The sequence below is a fragment of the Rana temporaria genome, chromosome 1, assembly GCF_905171775.1.
Source record: "Rana temporaria chromosome 1, aRanTem1.1, whole genome shotgun sequence".
Classification (NCBI taxonomy): Eukaryota; Metazoa; Chordata; class Amphibia; order Anura; family Ranidae; genus Rana; species Rana temporaria.
In genome coordinates, this window is record NC_053489.1 from 34,631,173 (window position 1) to 34,649,875 (window position 18,703).

Here is an 18,703-nt window from a genome sequence, read left to right on the forward strand (position 1 = left end):
TGATGAGAAGTTTACTATTATATGGAACCTCGGTTTACGAGTAACGCGGTTAACGAGCATTTTAAAAGATGAGCAACTTTTTTTTAATTCTGACTCGGTTTGCAAGTGTTGTCTCACGAAACTAGCAGAATTCAAGCTAATGGGGCCTGCAGTACCGCATTTGGCCTGAGGTGTGGGGGGCACCGGAGCCAAGCAGAGCTGAGCTGATCCGTTTGGAAATACTCGGAAATACTTAGGCCCAGATTCACAAAGCACTTACGCCGACGTATAGCACGTTACGCCGACGTAAGTGCAAATGTGCGCCGGCGTATGTGTGCGGCAGACCCACGAACCAACATGCGCCTAATGACAGGCGACACCGCTCCGACGTAGCTTGCACACGCCGGCATAGGGTGGGCGCACATATGTGCTGGACGCATTGGGCTGCTCCCATTGATTAGCCATTCAAACATGCAAATGAGGGAAATGCGCCGATTCACGTGCGTGTGCCGGGCGCATGCTACGCGAGATGCGCGTAAGTTGTACGTCCGGCGTAAAGTTATTCCCCATAAATGAGGTGCAACCCAGCAACAGACATGCACAGGTCTGCACCAGGGAACACAAGCCGGCGTATTGTGCATTGGACGTGTGTCTGGCTGGGCGTACGTTATGTTCACGGCGTACGCGATGATTTTGTTTTTCTTTACACCTGCAAAGCAAAAGCCATAATGAGCTAGTATGCACCGCATATTAGCTCATTATGAAATACTTACCTCGGAACGAGGTGTAGGTAACTTACCTGGTCCACGCCGAGCGTGTCTTCCGGGTATCGCCGCTCCAGCGCTGTGATTGGTGATTGGCATGCGTGCGGGAGATTTCATTCCGGAATGCAGCTGCCGGCCCTTCAGCCGAGGATCCCCCCTGCAATCAGCGGCGCATTGCAAGGGGAATATCTCCTAAACCGTATCGCCCTAAATCTGATCGCCGCCATTAGTAGTAAAAAATAAATAAATAATAAAAATGCAATAAAACTATCCCCTATTTTGTAAACGCTATAAATTTTGCGCAAACCAATCGATAAACGCTTATTGTGATTTTTTTTACCAAAAATAGGTAGAAGAATACGTATCGGCCTAAACTGAAGGAAAAATAAAAACCGCAGAGGTGATCAAATACCACCAAAAGAAAGCTCTATTTGTGGGAAAAAAGGACGCCAATTTTGTTTGGGAGCCACGTCGCACGACCGCGCAATTGTCAGTTAAAGCGACGCAGTGCCGAATCGCAAAAACTGGCCGGGTCCTTTACCTGCCTAAAGGTCCGGGTCTTAAGTGGTTAATGGATGGGCCACCACTGCTTAGCTACCGAAACACACACACACATTATATATATATATATATATATATATATATATATATATATATATATATATATATATATATATATATATATATATATATATATATATATATATATACACACACACTATTTTAGACAGAATTGTATATCTCTACCTCCAAGTATAGTTCTAGCATTGACAGAGACAAGACAGTAATATAATATAATATAGTTTCCCTTTAAAATTGATGAGAAGTTTACTATTATACACAGAATTGTATATCTCCCCCACCACACTCAGACGTATAGTTCTGGCAGGGACAGAGATAAGACATGTCATGGACGGCCCTCACATAGCTTCAGAAAATGACGATAACATATCTGGTGGAGACCGAGAACAACTTCCAGGCAATACACAAGAACGTGAGTTTTAAAAATGATTCTATTTTCTGTGTCACTGACATATATAATATAATAGCTGAATACCCGGCGTTGCCCGGTCTTCCTATCTTAACCTTTTGGGGAGGAAAATCATAGTAATATAAATATACCCATCTTTTATATAAGGGTGTAGGTAAGGGTTAATTTAACTGTCATATATTTTTATTTGGCATATAAGTAATATGTGTACCAGGTATTATTGAAATATCTCCAGGCGTACAGAAGTTATGTGGGAACATACATTTCCCATTGATTTGCATGGGACTTTAAACAAAAACCCCGACCCTCACAAATGGGGGTAGTTGAGGGATAAATTAACTATCCTATAGTTTAAGTGGACATATAAGTAACATGTGACCAAGTGTTATCGAAATATCTACAGCCGTTTGGAAGTTATGAAGTAACATGTATTTCCCATAGAGTTGAATGGGACTTTAAAGAAACACCCCGACCATGGCAAATGGGGGTGGGTAAGGGTTAAACCACCTATCCTATGTTTGTTGCTGACATATAAGTAACATGTGTGCCAAGTTTCATGTTAATATCTTTAGCCGTTTGGACGTGATGCTGGAACATACATACATACATACACACACACGTTGAGTTTTATATATATATAGATTCTTCTAGACTGACTGTATTCACTGGAGTTCTTTATACATAGCTATGGCTAAAATAGAGTCTAAAGAAGCCCTATAAATAAAACCGGGGCCATTGCTTCTCCTCAAGGCCCACCAGGAAGTGGGTCCTGACTGAGACCCGATTGGCCAGGAGTTGGTAAGATTCCCTGGACAACCAGGGCCCCAGAAACTGCTTCCTGATTGGCTGGGAGGAGAAGACAACAGTGAATATTAATTTGCCGTTCAACTGGGTGGGCTCGGTCGCAGTATTCTGCACACCGAGCCTACCCTTATTTTGAAGCAAATTAGAGCCTCATGCCGCGTTCACACGATCATTTTTCAGCATGTCCAAATAACAACGTTTTCCCAACTTCATCATTAAAACGACGTTGCCTACACACCATCGGGCCGGATACATAAAGAAGATACGACGGCGTATCTCCTGATACGCCGTCGTATCTCTGAGTCTGGCCATCGTATCTATGCGCCTGATTCATAGAATCAGGTTACATATAGATCTCCATTAGATCCGACAGGTGTAAGTGACTTACACAGTTGGATCTTAGGCTGCAATTCCAGGCCGGCCGCTAGGTGGCGCTTCCATATCTTTTACGCGTCGGATATGCAAATGAGCATTTACGCCGATTCAGAAACGAACGACCGCCCGGCGCTTTTTTTTAACGTCGTTTGCGTTCGGCTTTTTCTGGCGGAAAGTTACCCCTGCTATAGCAGGGGTAAGTGCGGCGTATCCTATGTTAAGTATGGCCGTCGTTCCCGCGCCGAGTTTTGAATTTATGTCGTTTGCATAAGTCGTTCGCGAAAACGGCTGCACGTAATTTACGTTAATGTCGAAGCCAATGACGTCCTTGCGACGTCATTTGGAGCAATGCACGCTGGGTAAATTTCCGGATGGCGCATGCGCTGTTCGATCGGCGCGGGGACGCGCCTGATTTAAATACTACATGCCCCCTAGCCGTGGAATTTGAATTCCGCCGGGGGAATTACGATACGCTGCCGCAACTTTAGAGGCAGGTGTTTTCTGAATAAAGCACTTGCCTCAAAAAATAGCGGTGGCGTGACGTAAATCAGATAGGTTACACGGATCTAAAGATCCACTAACCTATCTGAATCTAGCCCCATCGTTTTTAAAAAATGATCTAGCAAAGCGCGGTGACGTACAACACGTACGACGGCACTATAAAGGGGAAGTTCCATTCGCCTTTGCGTTGCTTTAGCTGATTCCGTGTTAGTAAAAGACGATTCGCGCTTTTCTGTCTGTTACAGCGTGATGAATGTGCTTACTCCATTATGAACGGTAGTTTTACCAGAACGAGCGCTCCCGTCTCATAACTTGCATGCGCAGGTTTTTTACGTCGTTTTAGCCCACACACGACCATTTTTTACAACCCGAAAAACAACATAGTTTAAAAAGACATTTAAAAATGCAGCATGTTCGAATTTTTTTTTTTTTTCGTTTTTCAGAACCTGAAAAATTATGTGCAGCCCACACACGATCATTTAAGTCTGCATTCACACCTCCGCGACAAGTAACGCCGCGTACGTGGCGTATTTTGCCGCGATTCGTATAACTTTTTTTTTTTTTAACAAATCTTTCCCATTGCTTTCTATGGCCGAACGCCAATGCCGCCTGAAAAAAAGGGTCCGGGACTTGTTTTCAGGCGGCAGGTGTACGGCGTCTATGAGATGTGAACCATCTCCATAGACAGCAATGGGTATTCTCCCCTCCAGCGACACGAGCATCCGGCGTCGGGCGTTTTGTCGCCAAGGTGTGAATGGAGCCTTAAATGACGTTTTTTTAATGCCGAAAAATGATTGTGTGTACGCGGCATCAGACTCTAATCATGTGCTTTAAAAAAAAAAAACATTGAAATCCATGCGTCCGACACCCCGCCTGTAGATTAGGGGGCCACTGGGTTCAACAACAGCCGTACTCTAAAAAAGATTGTTTAAGGCCCCTTTCACACCTGGGCATAGCATAAATGTGGGCAGAATTGAGTGTTTCTACAAACGTGCAAAAAATGCGCAATGCGTTTGCTGTGCCATTATTTCTTAACCACTTAAAGCGGATGTGCCATGGGAACAAAATATTAAAAGTCAGCAGCTACAAATACTGCAGCTGCTGACTTTTAATATTAGGACACTTACCTGTCCTGGAGTCCAGCGCCGATCGCAGCAGAGCACGAGCGATCGTTCGTCACTCTGCTGCTCCCCCCGCCATCCACGCTGAGGGAACCAGGAAGTGAAGCGCTGCGGCTTCACTGCCCGGTTCCCTACGGCGCATGCGCGAGTCGCGCTGCGCCCGCCGATTGGCTCACACGCTGTGTGCTGGGAGCCGAGTGTTCCCAGCACACAACGGGCGACAGACGGGATGTGACGGAATGCCCGTCTTTCGCCCGTATCGTGTGGCCGGAAGTGGGTGCAAATACCTGTCTTTAGACAGGTATCTGCACCCCCCTCCCCCCTGAAAGGTGTCAAATGTGACACCGGAGGGGGGGAGGGTTCCGATCAGCGGGAGTTCACTTTAGGGTGGAGGACCGCTTTAAGGACCGCCTAACGACGATATACGTCGGCAGAATGGCACCGCTGGGCACAATCACGTACCTGTACGTGATTGTATAAAGCCCAGCGGTGGGTCACGGGCGCGCGCCCGCAACCAGGTCCAAAGCTCCGTGACCTCGGCCGTGGGACTCGCGGACCCGATCGCCGCTACAGTCCAGTGATCGGTCCCCGGAGCTGAAGAACGGGGAGAGCCGCGTGTAAACACGGCTTCCCCGTTCTTCACTGTGGCGCTGTCATCGATTGATTGTGCGTCCCTATATTAGGGAACACACAATGACGTCAGGCCTACAGCCACACCCCCCTACAGTTATAAAAACACACTTCAGGGAACACACAACCCCTTCAGCGCCCCCTGTGGTTAACTCCCAAACTGCAACTGTCATTTTCACAGTAAACAATGCATTTTAAATGCATTTTTTGCTGTGAAAATGACAATGGCCCAGATTCAAGTTGCAATTGCGCCTGTGTAACCATAGGTTACACAGCGCAATTGCTTACTTGCTCCAGCGTTACGAATGCTCCTGATTCAGGAACATCGTAACACCGACTGCAACCTAAAATCTGCGTGGCATAAGGCTCTTATGCCACGCATATTTTAGGCTGCATTCTTGCGATGCCCGCTAGGGGGCACTCCCATTGTGCTCAGTGTATAGTATGCAAATTGCATACTAACACCGATTCACAATGTTGCGCGAGCCCTGCGTACGCAAGTTACGTCGTTTCCGTACGGCGTGTTTAGCGCAAGGCTGCCCCTTCTAATAGTAGGGGCAGCCAATGCTAAAGGATACCCGTCGTTCCCGCGTCGCGATATTTGAATGTTACGTCGTTTGCGTAAGTGATTCATAAATGGCGCTGGACGCCATACACGTTTACTCTGAAGCAAATGACGTCCTTGCGACGTCATTTGCCGCAATGCAGTCGGGAAAGTTTCCCGACGGAGCATGCGCTCTACGCTCGGCGCGGGAGCGCGCCTAATTTAAATGATTCCCACCCCCTACTGGATCATTTAAATTGCGTGCTCTAGCACCGGGCAATTTTGCCGGCGCGCCCTCGCAATTTACGGAGCTACTGCTCCGTGAATCAAGGGCAGCGGAGCAAATTTGCGGGGGCGCAGGGCAAAATCGTTGCCCTGCGCCTCCGCAAAAAAAAAAACAATTCTCTTTGGATCCGGGCCAATGGTCCCAAAAATGTGTCAAAATTGACCGAAGTGTCCGCCATAATGGCGCAGTCACAAAAAAAAAAAAAAAATCGCCGATCGCCGCCATTAGTAGTAAAAAAAAAAAATGAATAAAAATGCAATAAAACTATCCCCTATTTTGTAAACGCTATAAATTTTGCGCAAACCACTCGATAAACGCTTTTTTGTGATTTTTTTTACCCTCACAGAATCACTCCCTAGGACCCACTTAACCCCTTGCTCGCCCCTCCTAGTGGTTAACCCCTTCCTTGCCAGTGCCATTTACACAGTAATCAGTGCATTTGTATAGCACTGTTCGCTGTATAAATGACAATGGTCCCAAAATGGTGTCAAAAGTGTCCGATGTGTCTGCCATAATGTCACAGTCACGATAAAAATCGCAGATCGCCCCCACTACTGGTAAAAAAAAAAAAAATTATTAATAAAAATGCCATAATTCTATCCCCTATTTTGTAGACGATATCCAATCAATATACACTTATTGCGATTTTTTTTATTTATTTATTTATTTTTTTTACCAAAAATAGGTAGAAGAATACGTATCGGCCTAAACTGAGGAAAACATTTTTTATATATATATGTTTTTGGGGGATATTTATTATAGCAAAAAGTTAAAAATAAAGGAAAATTTATATGAAATACCGTAATTTTCCTTTCCTGATGGACTCCATGGCAGCCTACGTGTGGGTTAATCCCGCCTCTCATACCTCATAGGACCCTACTCCCATAAAGCTTTGCTTCTCCCAATAGACTGTGTTCCGTAATATAGCCTACTCCAGCAAAGGGGAGGGAACTCCGGCTGCCATGGAGTCCATCAGGAAAGGAAAATTACGGTAAGTATTTCATATAAATTTTCCTTTTTCCTGACAGACTCCATGGCAGCCTACGTGTGGGAAATGACTAGCCAAACACACCCGGGTGGGCAATTGCTGGTTAACAAAAAGGTTTAATTGACATTGTCAACAGATAAAACATGCAAACCAAAATTAACCGACGATAAAGAAGCCGGTTCTACGCAATAGTGCGTCACAAAAGTATTTAAAGACGACCAGGAAGCTGCTTTGCAGATGACTTCCGGAGAAACATGTCGGGCAGCCGCCCATGATGTCGAGATGCTCCGAGTGGAGTGAGCAGTTACCGCTTCAGGAGGAGCCAACCCTTTTGCCTTATAAGCCCTGTGAATTGCTTGGACGATCCAAGTTGAAATGGTTCTGGAAGAAGCCCGCATCCCTTTGTTCTTCCCATGAAAAGACACGAACAAATGATCCGTTTTGCGGAAGGGTGCTGTAGCTTCCAAATATTGTTTCAGGACTTTCCCAACATCCAGAGGATGAACAATAGAGTCCTCAGAGGAACGAAAAGTGGGGAGGACAATTTCTTGGTTTTCGTGAAAAACTGATGTTACCTTGGGCTTGGACCCCAGCATCGGGACCAACACAACACGGTCTGGAAAGAAAGTGAGAAATGGTTCTTTGAATCCTAGGGAACCAATTTCAGAGACTCTTTTGGCAGATGTTATGGCAACAAGAAAGACAACCTTGAGGGAAAGATCTTTAATAGATAGATGAACCAGATTTTGTTCTTCTGAGAAAAAGTCCAAAACCAATGGGAGGTCCCATTTGGAGAACCTTGGTCTTCTTAGAGGTCTCAGCCTCATAGCTCCTTTGAAGAACTGTCTGACAAGGACGTGTTTAGCCCAGGATATTCCTGTGAAGGCAGATATCGCTGACACTTGAACTCTCAGGGAACTGACTGACAATGGTAGATCTAGCCCTGTCTGGAGAAAACCCAAAACATCTTGAACTCTGGGATCCTTAGGTGAACCGTTCATGGAGGAGGTGTAAACCGAAAATTTAGACCATATTCTTTGATAGATCCTGTTGGTACTTGGTCTCCTAGCACTTAGTAAGGTAGATAATGCTTGACTTGGACAACCTAGTTCTTCCAACCTTTCCCTCTCAAGAACCAGGCCATTAGATGTAGATGGTCCGGGCAAGGGTGAGGGGTCGCTCCCTGCAACAGGAGATCTGGTCTGATCGGGAGTGGAACTGGATCCCGGAAGCTCAGCTGGCATAACAATGGAAACCAGGGCCTGTTGGGCCAGTAAGGAATTATTGCCACTACCTCGACTTCCTCCCACCTGAGTCTCGATAGGAACCGGAGAACGACCGGGACTGGAGGGAAGGCATAGGCTCTGTGGAACATCCACTGGTCTGTTAGGGCATCCACCCCGAACGCCTGGGGACAGCGACTTCTCGTAAAGAATTTCTCCAGTTTGAAGTTGCATGGGGATGCAAACAGGTCTACTTCCGGCACAAACCCTAGTGATAGGATCCAGCTGAATACTTCGCTGTGGAGAGACCACTCGTTGTTGTTGAGTGTCGTCCTCGATAGGAAATCTGCTTGTAGATTCTGATCCCCGGGGAGAAAAACTGCTGTCAGATCTGTCAGATATGTCTGAGCCCATGACATGATCGGCTCTATCTCCTTCAGTAGAGAAAGACTGCGAGTGCCTCCCTGTCTCTTTATGTATGACACCGCTGTCGTATTGTCCATCCTTAGGAGGACTGACGACCCCTTGGTTAGATGAGAAAAGGCTTGAAGGGCACAGAAGGCTGCACGGAGTTCCAGGACATTGGAAACCACCTTCCGAGGTGACCAGTCCCACTTCCCTTGAGATACTTCCTCTAGGCAAAGAGCACCCCAGCCTTTGCTGCTGGCGTCGGATGTAATTGTGACCCAAGAGACAGGGGCTATTGAAAGACAGTTGAGGAGATTCTCTCGTAGAAGCCACCAGAAAAGACTTTCCCGCATTGACCAGGTTATCCGAACCAAATGATCTCGGGAGCTTGGATCCCATTGTTGAAGAAAACCCTTCTGGAAGGGACGCATTCTCCACTGTGCCCACCTTACCATGGGAATTGTGGACACCATGGTGCCTATTATCTTGAGGCAAAGTGAGGCTTTGAGAAAAGGAGAGTCCAGTGCTAGACGAATCCTGTCCCGAACTATTGGGATTTTTTCCAAGGGTAAGGAAATGGTGCTCTGGACCGTGTCGAATTGGGCACCGAGGAAAACAAGAGACTGTGTGGGATCTAGATGACTTTTCTCTTTGTTCAGAAGCCAACCAAACTCGGTTAGAGTAAGGATGACTTGGGCCCGATGTGTCAGTAGTTGTTCTTTGCTCTGTGAAAGTAACAGCAGGTCGTCCAAATAATGGTGAAGACGAATGCCTTTTGTCCTGATCAAGGCCACGACGGCCAGTAAGAGCTTTGAAAACACTCGAGGCGATGTTGTAAGCCCGAACGGGAGACAAGTAAATTGGAGATGAGTACTGCCCACTGCAAAGCGAAGGTACTTCTGAAACTCTACCGCTACTGGGACATGAAAGTAGGCGTCTTTCAAGTCGATAGATATCAACCAATCGCCCGGTAGAATCGTCTGGCGTATTGTGAGTAAGGACTCCATCTTGAACTTCTCTTTTTTGATGAAGGTGTTCAGGTGTGTCAGGTCTATCACTGGCCTCCAGGAGCCAGTCTTCTTTAGGACCATAAACAGAGGTGAGTACATTCCTTGAAATTTTTCTGCCGTTGGAACGTGTATGGCGGCGCCCTGGGCCAAAAGAGTGTTTGTGTATGTTAGAAGAATTTGTTTTTTCTCTTCTGAGCAGGGTAGATTTGTGGGAATAAATTGGAGTATAGGTGGACTGACAAATGTCCAGGAGTGTCCCGTGGATACTGTCTTGATTGTCCAAAAGTCTTTGATTGAGGCTGCCCAGACATGGCGGAATTGCAGAAGTCGAGCTCCAACTTGATCCGTCTGAGCCGACCCTATATCAAAAGGACTTAGAGGTGTCACGGTTACCAGAAGATGCCCCTTTTGCGGACTTCTGACCAGAAGGCTGGTTTCTTCTCCAGTTCTTCCTGAACTCTCTACCAGGTTTGTACCGACGAGCCTCCCTTGAGCGATCCTGGTCTTGTCTGGGAAAAAACTTTCTTTGATTGAAGTGACGGCGATCCTGGGGAAGGAACCCCGACTTACCCCCTGTGGCACGGGTGATAGCACTATCAAGTTTGTTCCCAAACAGGGAGGACCCCTGAAAGGGAATCCGACACCATGCCTGCTTGGAGGCTGGATCGGCTACCCAAGGACGAAGCCATAGGGCACGTTTAGCTGTGACAGAAGAGAGCATGACCCGTGCCACTAAACGGATAATATCCAGGGAGGCCTCACCCAGAAAGGCAGTCGCCATTCTGAGTTCATGGAGTGGTAGATCTCTGAACACATGATCGGATAGATTTGACAGGGTAGAATCCACTTCATCCGTCCAAGCTTCCATTGCTTTAGATAGGGCTGCGAGGGCCAGAGCTGGTTTGCAGGCCATACCTGCTGTGACGTATATGCGTTTGAGATCTGTATCAATCTTCCTATCCAAACCGTCTTTAAATGAAACAGTGTCTTCCAGGGGAAGAGTAACATGTTTCACTAACCTCATTAATGCGGCGTCAATCAAAGGAGCAGATTCCAAATGTTTAACATCTTCAGATTTGAATGGATAAATTTTTGCGACTTTAGAGAGCAATGAATTTTTCCTTTCCGTGGCTGTCCACTCATCAGTAATCATTTCTCCAAGTTCCCCTAGGAGAGGAAAACTGGGACGCTCCTTTTTGAGGTGCTTGAAATATTTTCTCTGTTTGGAAGGCGCTTCAACCGGATCTTCCCACTTTAATGCGGCTTTAACGGCTTTAACTAGATTTGGAACAAGAGAGAAATCAAATCCTGCAGAATTGACAATACTTTCTACTTCACTAGTAGAAGACAGACTTGGTGAACGATTACGCTGAGAAGGACCCGGTAATTCAGAATCATCCTGAATATGGATTGGAGCTGGGACAATTGGAGAAGGAAAGCTACAATTGGGAACAGGTTTGTTCAGAGATTCCTGAACCACTTTTCTGACCAGAGCCTCCACCTGTTGATCATGATTTTCTCTTTTACCAGCAGCACAAGCATAACAGGGATCACAGAAGGATTTGCCTTCTGGAACTTGAGCTCTGCACCCCCAGCAGAATCTCCTATCAGAATGGCTGGAATGACGGTGGGAATGACGGTCAGATGTGGTTTTAGTTTTATCACTGTGATGTTTAGAAGGTGATCTTGGATGTCTAGAACTTGATCTGGAGTGACGATGTTGCGATCTAGAAACAACAGTTTCTTCATGTACTGAGGGCTGTAGATCAGACCTAGAAGGGCTGATGGTAGGGAAATAATTAAAAATTGCACCTAAAACCCAACAGACAGGTAGAGGAAATAAAAATTCCATCCTACCTGCGGCGTGCGGGTTGGCCACTGGGGGGCGGTGACACATCCATAATAGGCAGGGATACACACTGTAATTGATGCATATAGAGAAAACATGACCATAAGGGTGAGGCATTCAAAGAAGGCAACAGCATGGATATAAAACGGAGTGCCAATAGGCACCTACCTTAAACGACAAGCGATGTGCCTGGAAGCAGAAACAGCATGCGTCAGGAGATCCCAACAACATGCTGAGACTGACAGCTTTTTAAAAGCTGCCGCTTCCTGATGATGTCACCGCGCCCCGCCGTGTACTCTGTGCGCCTGCGCAGTGTCCGGCGTGACTGAAAGTACCTTGCGCGCATGCGCGAACAGCGGTACTAGTCGTAACTGCGCATGCGCGAACCGGAGGGGGCTCGCACACGCGCAGTAGACTCAGGGGAGAGAGGCTGGAACGCAGGTGCGCTCCAGCCGCCATAACCAGGAAGGGCACTAGCGCAGACAAACAACAAACATAAACAGGCTGCCAATAACAAATGCAGATAATACGATACCAAAAACGATCCGTCCAGTCTGGGAACCATGAGGCTCAGAGATGCACCATCTGGGAAACCGTCTGTGGGGGAAGGCCTCCTGCTAATAGCTGGGACGTTTGGCCACAATACTGCTTGCCTGCCAATGGCTGGTTCAAAAAGCTTTATAAGGCATTGGAGTTTTGAATACTGCCTCTATCCACCCGGCTAATAGCTGGGACTTGTTGGACTCCAGAAACTGAGATCTCCCATGAGTGCAACGACCAGGACTGGAACTTCGAGAAATCTTCATATTTAAAAAGGTAAGACTACCTAGGTCCTAGGAGGAGGACAACAAAGGAACACAGTCTATTGGGAGAAGCAAAGCTTTATGGGAGTAGGGTCCTATGAGGTATGAGAGGCGGGATTAACCCACACGTAGGCTGCCATGGAGTCTGTCAGGAAATAGAATTTTTTCAAAATTGTCGCTCTATTTTTGTTTATAGCGCAAAAAATAAAAACTGCAGAGGTGATCAAATACCACCAAAAGAAAGCTCTATTTGTGGGGAAAAAAGGACGCCAATTTTGTTTGGGAGCCACGTCGCCGAATCGCAAAAAGGGGCCTGGTCTTTTACCTGCATTTTGGTCCGACCTTAAGTTGTTAAAATGTAGTTCCACCGTGAATTTTTTTTTTTTTTTACAAAAATCCCCCAAAAATAAATAGATTTTTTTTTTATATATACTTACCATAAATAGCGGTTGCTATGCGGAAGTCCGTACTCTGCCTCTTCATCGTCCGCCGTGGATCTTCTTCCTCCACCCTAGTCGCGGTGTCTTCTGGTGAATGGGGCGTGCTGCCTTCTGGGAACTGTGTGTATCGCAGAGAGAATTCACAAAGAGTAGGAAACGGGCAGCGAAGCCGCACGGCTTCACTGCCCGTTTCCCTTAGGCCGCATTCACACCTGAGCGTAGCGTTTTCGGTCGGATTCACACGTATTTGCGCGTTTGCATACAGCGTTGTCTGACGTTTTTGTACTTCGTCGTTTTTTATTTTAGCCAATAGGAAAAATGATCATCTCTTTCATCACTTGTTGCTATGTTTGTAGATTTTTTTTTATCTTCTTTCTGGGTGAATGTTCTATTTCACAGAACAGATTAAATGGACAAAACGCCCGTAGAAACGCTCGTTGTCGCACAAGACGCTTGAATCGAGCGTTTCCATTAGTTTCTATGGGAATAAAAACGTTCAAAAATGTCCAAATCCGCCCGATTTGCGCGTCAAAAAAGGGTCCAGAACTTGTTTGAGCTTCAGGCGTTCGGCTTCAGGCGTTTTGGAGTGGAGATGTGAACCATCTCCATAGAGAATAATGTATTTTTTCCCCCTCTAGCGTTTTATAGGTTCAGGCTTCAGGCGACAAAACGCTCAGGTGTGAATGCAGCCTTACTGAGAATAGCGGCGCCGGGAGCTGCTAGGATCGGCCACGGGGGGCTGACCTCACGGGCGAGTAGGACAGGTACAGGTAAGTGTCCTTATTAAAAGTCAGCAGCTACAGGAACCTTTAATGGCACCCTAAAAAATGATGGGTAGCAGCCAAGCATTTTGAGGCACTTGGCTCAGTGCCATAATTTGGTACAGGAGCTTCTTTAGCGTGTTTTCAGAGTGGAGGGGGCGTTCATTCAAATGAATGGCGCCGCTCCGAAAACATGCCAAAAAATGCAATGCGATGGTGTCGCTCAAGTGTGAACGGGGCCTTACTGCACTCCCTAATGTGAACAAGCTCTTATTGATCTCTGAAGTGTCTAAAACTGATGTCATCAACCCAAACTCAAAGCCTGTCCACATAGGCCCCAACACCCACTCCGAGCCTGTGCTAGAGGGAGATTCTGCTACCGGTATGAGGTGTTGATTGGCTACACAAGGTGAGATTACCAGCAAATTACCCACAGTGGGCAGAATGTAAGTTACATTTATATCATATCCAAGTTTTATTAAAGTTCCTTTATTTTATTTTCCTGTGGCCCCCTAATTCACAATTTTACTTTGGTTGCCATGGGTGATGTGAATGTGCAAGATATATTGGCATAAATTGACAGCACTATATAACCACTTCCGGACCGCCCGCCGCCGATATACGTTGGTCCTGACGTTAAATACCGGGGTTATGGCAGCAGATAGCGGCGATGTCGTCACTCCTGCGCATGCCATTGGATGACGGCAGCGAACGTCAAACGTCGCTTCCGCCCAGCGACCTTAACCACTTCAATACCGGGCTTTTATACACACCTCCATACCAGGCCTATTCTGGCACTTCTCTCCTACATGTCCAAATCATAATCTTTTTGCTAGAAAATTACGCAGAACCCCCAAACACTATATATGTTTTTTTTGCAGACACCCTAGGGAATAAAAACGATGGTCATTGAAACGTTTTATCTTGCACGCCATTTGCGCAATAATTTTTCAAACGCCTTTTTTTTGGAAAAAAATTGTTTCATGAATTAAAAAAATAACAAAACAGTAAAGTTAGCCCAATTTTTTTGTAAAATATGAAAGATGATGTTACACCGAGTAAATAGATACCTAACATGTCACGCTTTAAAATTGCGCACACTCATGGAATGGCGCCAAACTTCGGTATTTAAAAATCTCCATAGGCAACGCTTTGAAATTTTTTACAGGTTACCAGTTTAGATTTACAGAGGAGATCTAGTGCTAGAATTGTTGCTGGCACTCTAACGCACGCGGCGATACCTCACATATGTGGTTTAAACGGCGTTTACATATGTCGGCGGGACTTGCGTGTGCGTTCGCTTCTGCATGCGAGCTACTGGGGACAGGGGCGTTAAAAAAAATATTTTTTATTTATTTGTACATATTTATTTATTTTTTTACACTTTTTTTTATTATCACTTTTATTCCTATTACAAGGAATGTAAACATCCCTTGTGGAGAGAGGCGGGGTCAATAAGACCGCACATCTCTCCTCCAGGCTGGAAAGCATGAAATCGTTGAAAAAAAATCACCGATCTCATGATTACTGTTGCTTAGCAGCCACAATTGCGGCTTTGTTTACTTACGGGGACCCGGGCGTGACGTCATCACATCGCGCCCGGGTCCTCCGACGGTCATAGAGATGACTGGTGACCATCTGGTCACCAGTCATCTCTATGCTTCCTGCCAGCAATGGACGATTCGTTCTCCGGGCCCCCGATGGCACAGGAGAGCCCGGAGAAGCACCGGATGGCGGCGGGAGGGGGGGATGTCCCCTCCCGCCGCCTGTAAGAACGATCTAGTGGTGGAATCGCCGCTATGATCGTTCTTACGTTATGCAGAATCGTCGGCAGAAGAGAAGGATATCTGAATGATGCCTCTAGCTGCAGGCATCATTCAGATATCCCCCCCACAAAGCCCAGGACGTCACATGACGTCCACCCGGATCGTTAGAGGTCCTTTGTGGACGTCATTTTACAATGGGCTGGTATTGATGTGGTTAAAGAGGGACAATTTAATTTTTTTATTGCTAGTTAGCCAGATTCAGAAAGACTGGCTTAACTTTGTGCAGGCGTAGCGTATCGCATATACGCTACGCCGCTGTAAGTCAGAGAGTACTTGCCTCCTAAGTTACGGCGGCGTAGCGTAAATGGGCCGGCGTAAGCGCGCCTGATTCAAATTGTGAAAAGGTGGGCGTGTTTTATGTAAATAAACCATGACCCCACGTAAATGACGTTTTGAACGAATGGCGCCGTCCATGGACGTATCCCAGTGCGCATGCTCCAAATTACGCCGCAAGGACTTATTGGTTTCGACGTGAACGTAAATTACGTCCAGCCCCATTCACGGACGACTTACGCAAACGACGTAAAATTTTCAAAATTCGACGTGGGACCAACATCCATACTTAATACTGGCTAGGCCAGCTTTTTGGTGGAATAACTTTACGCCTGAAAACGCCTTACGTAAACGGCGTATCTTTACTGCGACGGGCAAACGTACGTTCGTGAATAGGCGTATCTCGCTGCTTTACGCATTCTAGGCGTAAATCAGCGTTCACGCCCCTAGCGGCCGGCCTGAATAGAAACCTAATATACGACGGCGCAGGCCGTCGTATCTTAGCTAGATTTAAGTGCATCTCATTTTGAGAATACACTTAAAGATACGACGGCTTCGATTCAGAGTTACGACGGCGTATATACTGATACGCCGGCTTAACTCTTTCTGAATATAGCTATTTAAGTGTAAATATAAAGGTCATTTTGACCCCAGATCTAACATTAAAGAGGACCTGTCATGCTTTTTTTTCTATTAAATGGGATGTTTACATTCCTTGTAATAGGAATGAAAGTAATCCAAAACTAAGAAGTAAAATAAATAACAAAAAAAAAAAAAATAATTCAAAGTGCCCGTCCTTCCGGGGCTTGCACGCAGAAGCAAACGCATACCCAAGTCACGCCCACATATGAAAACGGTGTTCAAACCCCACATGTTAGGTATCGCCGCAATCGTTAGCGCAAGAGCAATAATTCTAGCACAGGACCTCCTCTGTAACTCCAAACTGGTAGCCTGAAGAATTTTTTAAATGTCGCCTATGGAGATTTTTAAGTGCCAAAGTTTGTCACCATTCCACGAGCGAGCGCAATTTTGAAGCGTGACATGTTGGGTATCAGTTTAATCAACGTAGTATCATTTTTCACAATATAGGAAAAAATTGGGCTAACTTTACAGGGTTCTTATTTTTTTTTATTTAAAATTGCGCTTGTAACACCGCTGCGCTAATACAGTGCAACATAAAGTATTGCAACGACCGCCATTGTATTCTCTAGGGTGCCTGAGAAAAAAAAATATCATGTCAGGTGTCAAAAATAGGCCTGGTCCTTAAGTGGTTAGGTAATTGCAATAAAATAATAAATAAAATGGGTGACCTGTAAACACACGGCTGGGCCATGAACAATGGAGGTGGGTGAAGACAAAGGAAGGTGTTTTTTGCAAGTTTTTGAAGCGTTTTTCATGTGTTTTCAAGCTTGAGTCATTTTTGTGTTGGCCAATACCCTCCCGTTGCAAAGGCGCATTGCCGGCGATATTAACCCTTTTTCGGCCGCTAGTGGGGGGGTAAAACTGCACCACTGGCGGCTGAATACCGCCGCAATTCCTACGGTAAAGCGCCGCTAAAAATAGCAGCGCTTTACTGCCACCGCACCTCCCGCCCAGTGTGAAAGGGGCCTAATTTTCTTTAAAGCATGCTTGACACATTATTCATGCTGTAAATGCAGCTTCACCCAGGATTCACAGCAATTCCTTGTGGCGAAGCATAATGGGCCGGAGATCTCTGGCTGCCTTTTTAAAGCGGAGGTTGACCACATTTTTTTATTTTTTTTTTAAAAAGTCAGCAGCTACAAATACTGCAGCTACTGACTTTTAAAATAAGGACACTTACCTGTCCAGCGCGCCCGCATTGTCGGCACCCGAAGCCGACCTCTGCCCCGGCTCTCGGATGCTGCCGCCGCCATCTTCGGTAAGGGAATCAGGAAGTGAAGCTTTGCGGCGTCACTTCCTGGTTCACTACTGCGCATGTGCGACTCGCAATGCCACTGGTCCCTGCTGTCTTCTGGGACCTGTGTGTCTCCCAGAAGACAGGGAGGGGGGGCGCCGGACGTGGCGTAGATTCCCACACATAATGCAGGGATCTATGCCCAGAAGTGGGTACAAATACCTGTCTTAGACAGGTATCCGCTATGCCCTCCCCCCTGAACGGTGCCAAATGTGACACCGGAGGGGGGGGGGCAATCCGGGCAGCAAAGGTTCCATTTTTGTGTGGACCTCCGCTTTAAGGTGGTCCTGACACACTCTTCAAGCCATAGTGTTGGCATTTGCAGTATGGAAGAGAATTTTCTCTACCTTGGATTGGATGTCTGATGCTAATCTCACGCATATTCCTGTCAGTGGGACGGGCTGGGCTCATTAGTCAAGGGAGAGGTCAGTTAGCACCTGAATGCACTCTTTTAGCAGAAAATACCTACCTGATCTGATGACCCTTACCTATAGGAACCATCAACCATGTGGATCTTTGTTATGCAGGGCAGCTGGAACACTGACATTTAGTCAGGTTTAATAATAATGGCACACCGAGACATGAGTAAGGACATATCTATTCACTAGGCAGCATGAAATGGCCCTTGATTCAGGGTTTACGGCTATGGGCGTGCTGGTATGTAAACTCCTTATCAAGCTGCTGGGTCTTTAACCCCATGTTCCTCAACTCTTCTTCCTGCCTCCCACTCCTGGCAAACTTCTCACCTTGCCCACTTCCAAAATGGCTTCAAGGTAGTCTTGCCTCACTCCAAGATGGCCACTGGGGGGATTTTTTTCCCAAACCAAAGATAGACCCCATGTGAGCTTTGTCTACTTCACCTGTTCAGCATAATGCGTTATTCTCTTGAATGTAGACACTTGGCTCTCTCTTCCAAAATTTGCACTAGAATGCATACTGAAACACAGCGCAGCTGCAGCCCATTCGAGAGGAGATGTAACACACAACTAATGTCTGGGGACATTTTTTTTTTATTGGAAAATGGTAAAACTATTTTATAAGCATATTTTCCTCAAACGATATATGCAGTGTATGTGTTTATGAAATGATTGTATGATGTATATTTTATTTCTCACATTTCGTCCATTAGATAAAAATCAAAAAAGATACTTCTTAGAATTTTTGGGGATATAACTACCAAATGTTAGTAAG

At 46.1% G+C, this 18,703-nt stretch overlaps 1 protein-coding gene across 5 annotated transcripts in view; it reads left to right on the forward strand.

Annotated features, from left to right (window-relative positions):
* SLC14A1 (solute carrier family 14 member 1 (Kidd blood group)) overlaps positions 1 to 18,703 on the forward strand; it is a 96,444-nt gene that overhangs the window by 26,556 nt on the left and 51,185 nt on the right. Inside the window, exon 1 of one of the 5 annotated variants that reach the window (XM_040336197.1) lies at positions 1,651 to 1,737. The exons of 3 other annotated variants lie outside the window; for them this stretch is intronic. In XM_040336197.1, the coding sequence (XP_040192131.1) occupies positions 1,681 to 1,737 (57 nt within the window). In that variant the 5' untranslated portion in view covers positions 1,651 to 1,680. Of the gene's footprint in view, positions 1 to 1,650; positions 1,738 to 18,355; positions 18,536 to 18,703 lie in introns of those variants that run through there. One more of the 5 variants, XM_040336223.1, reaches the window with a different exon arrangement.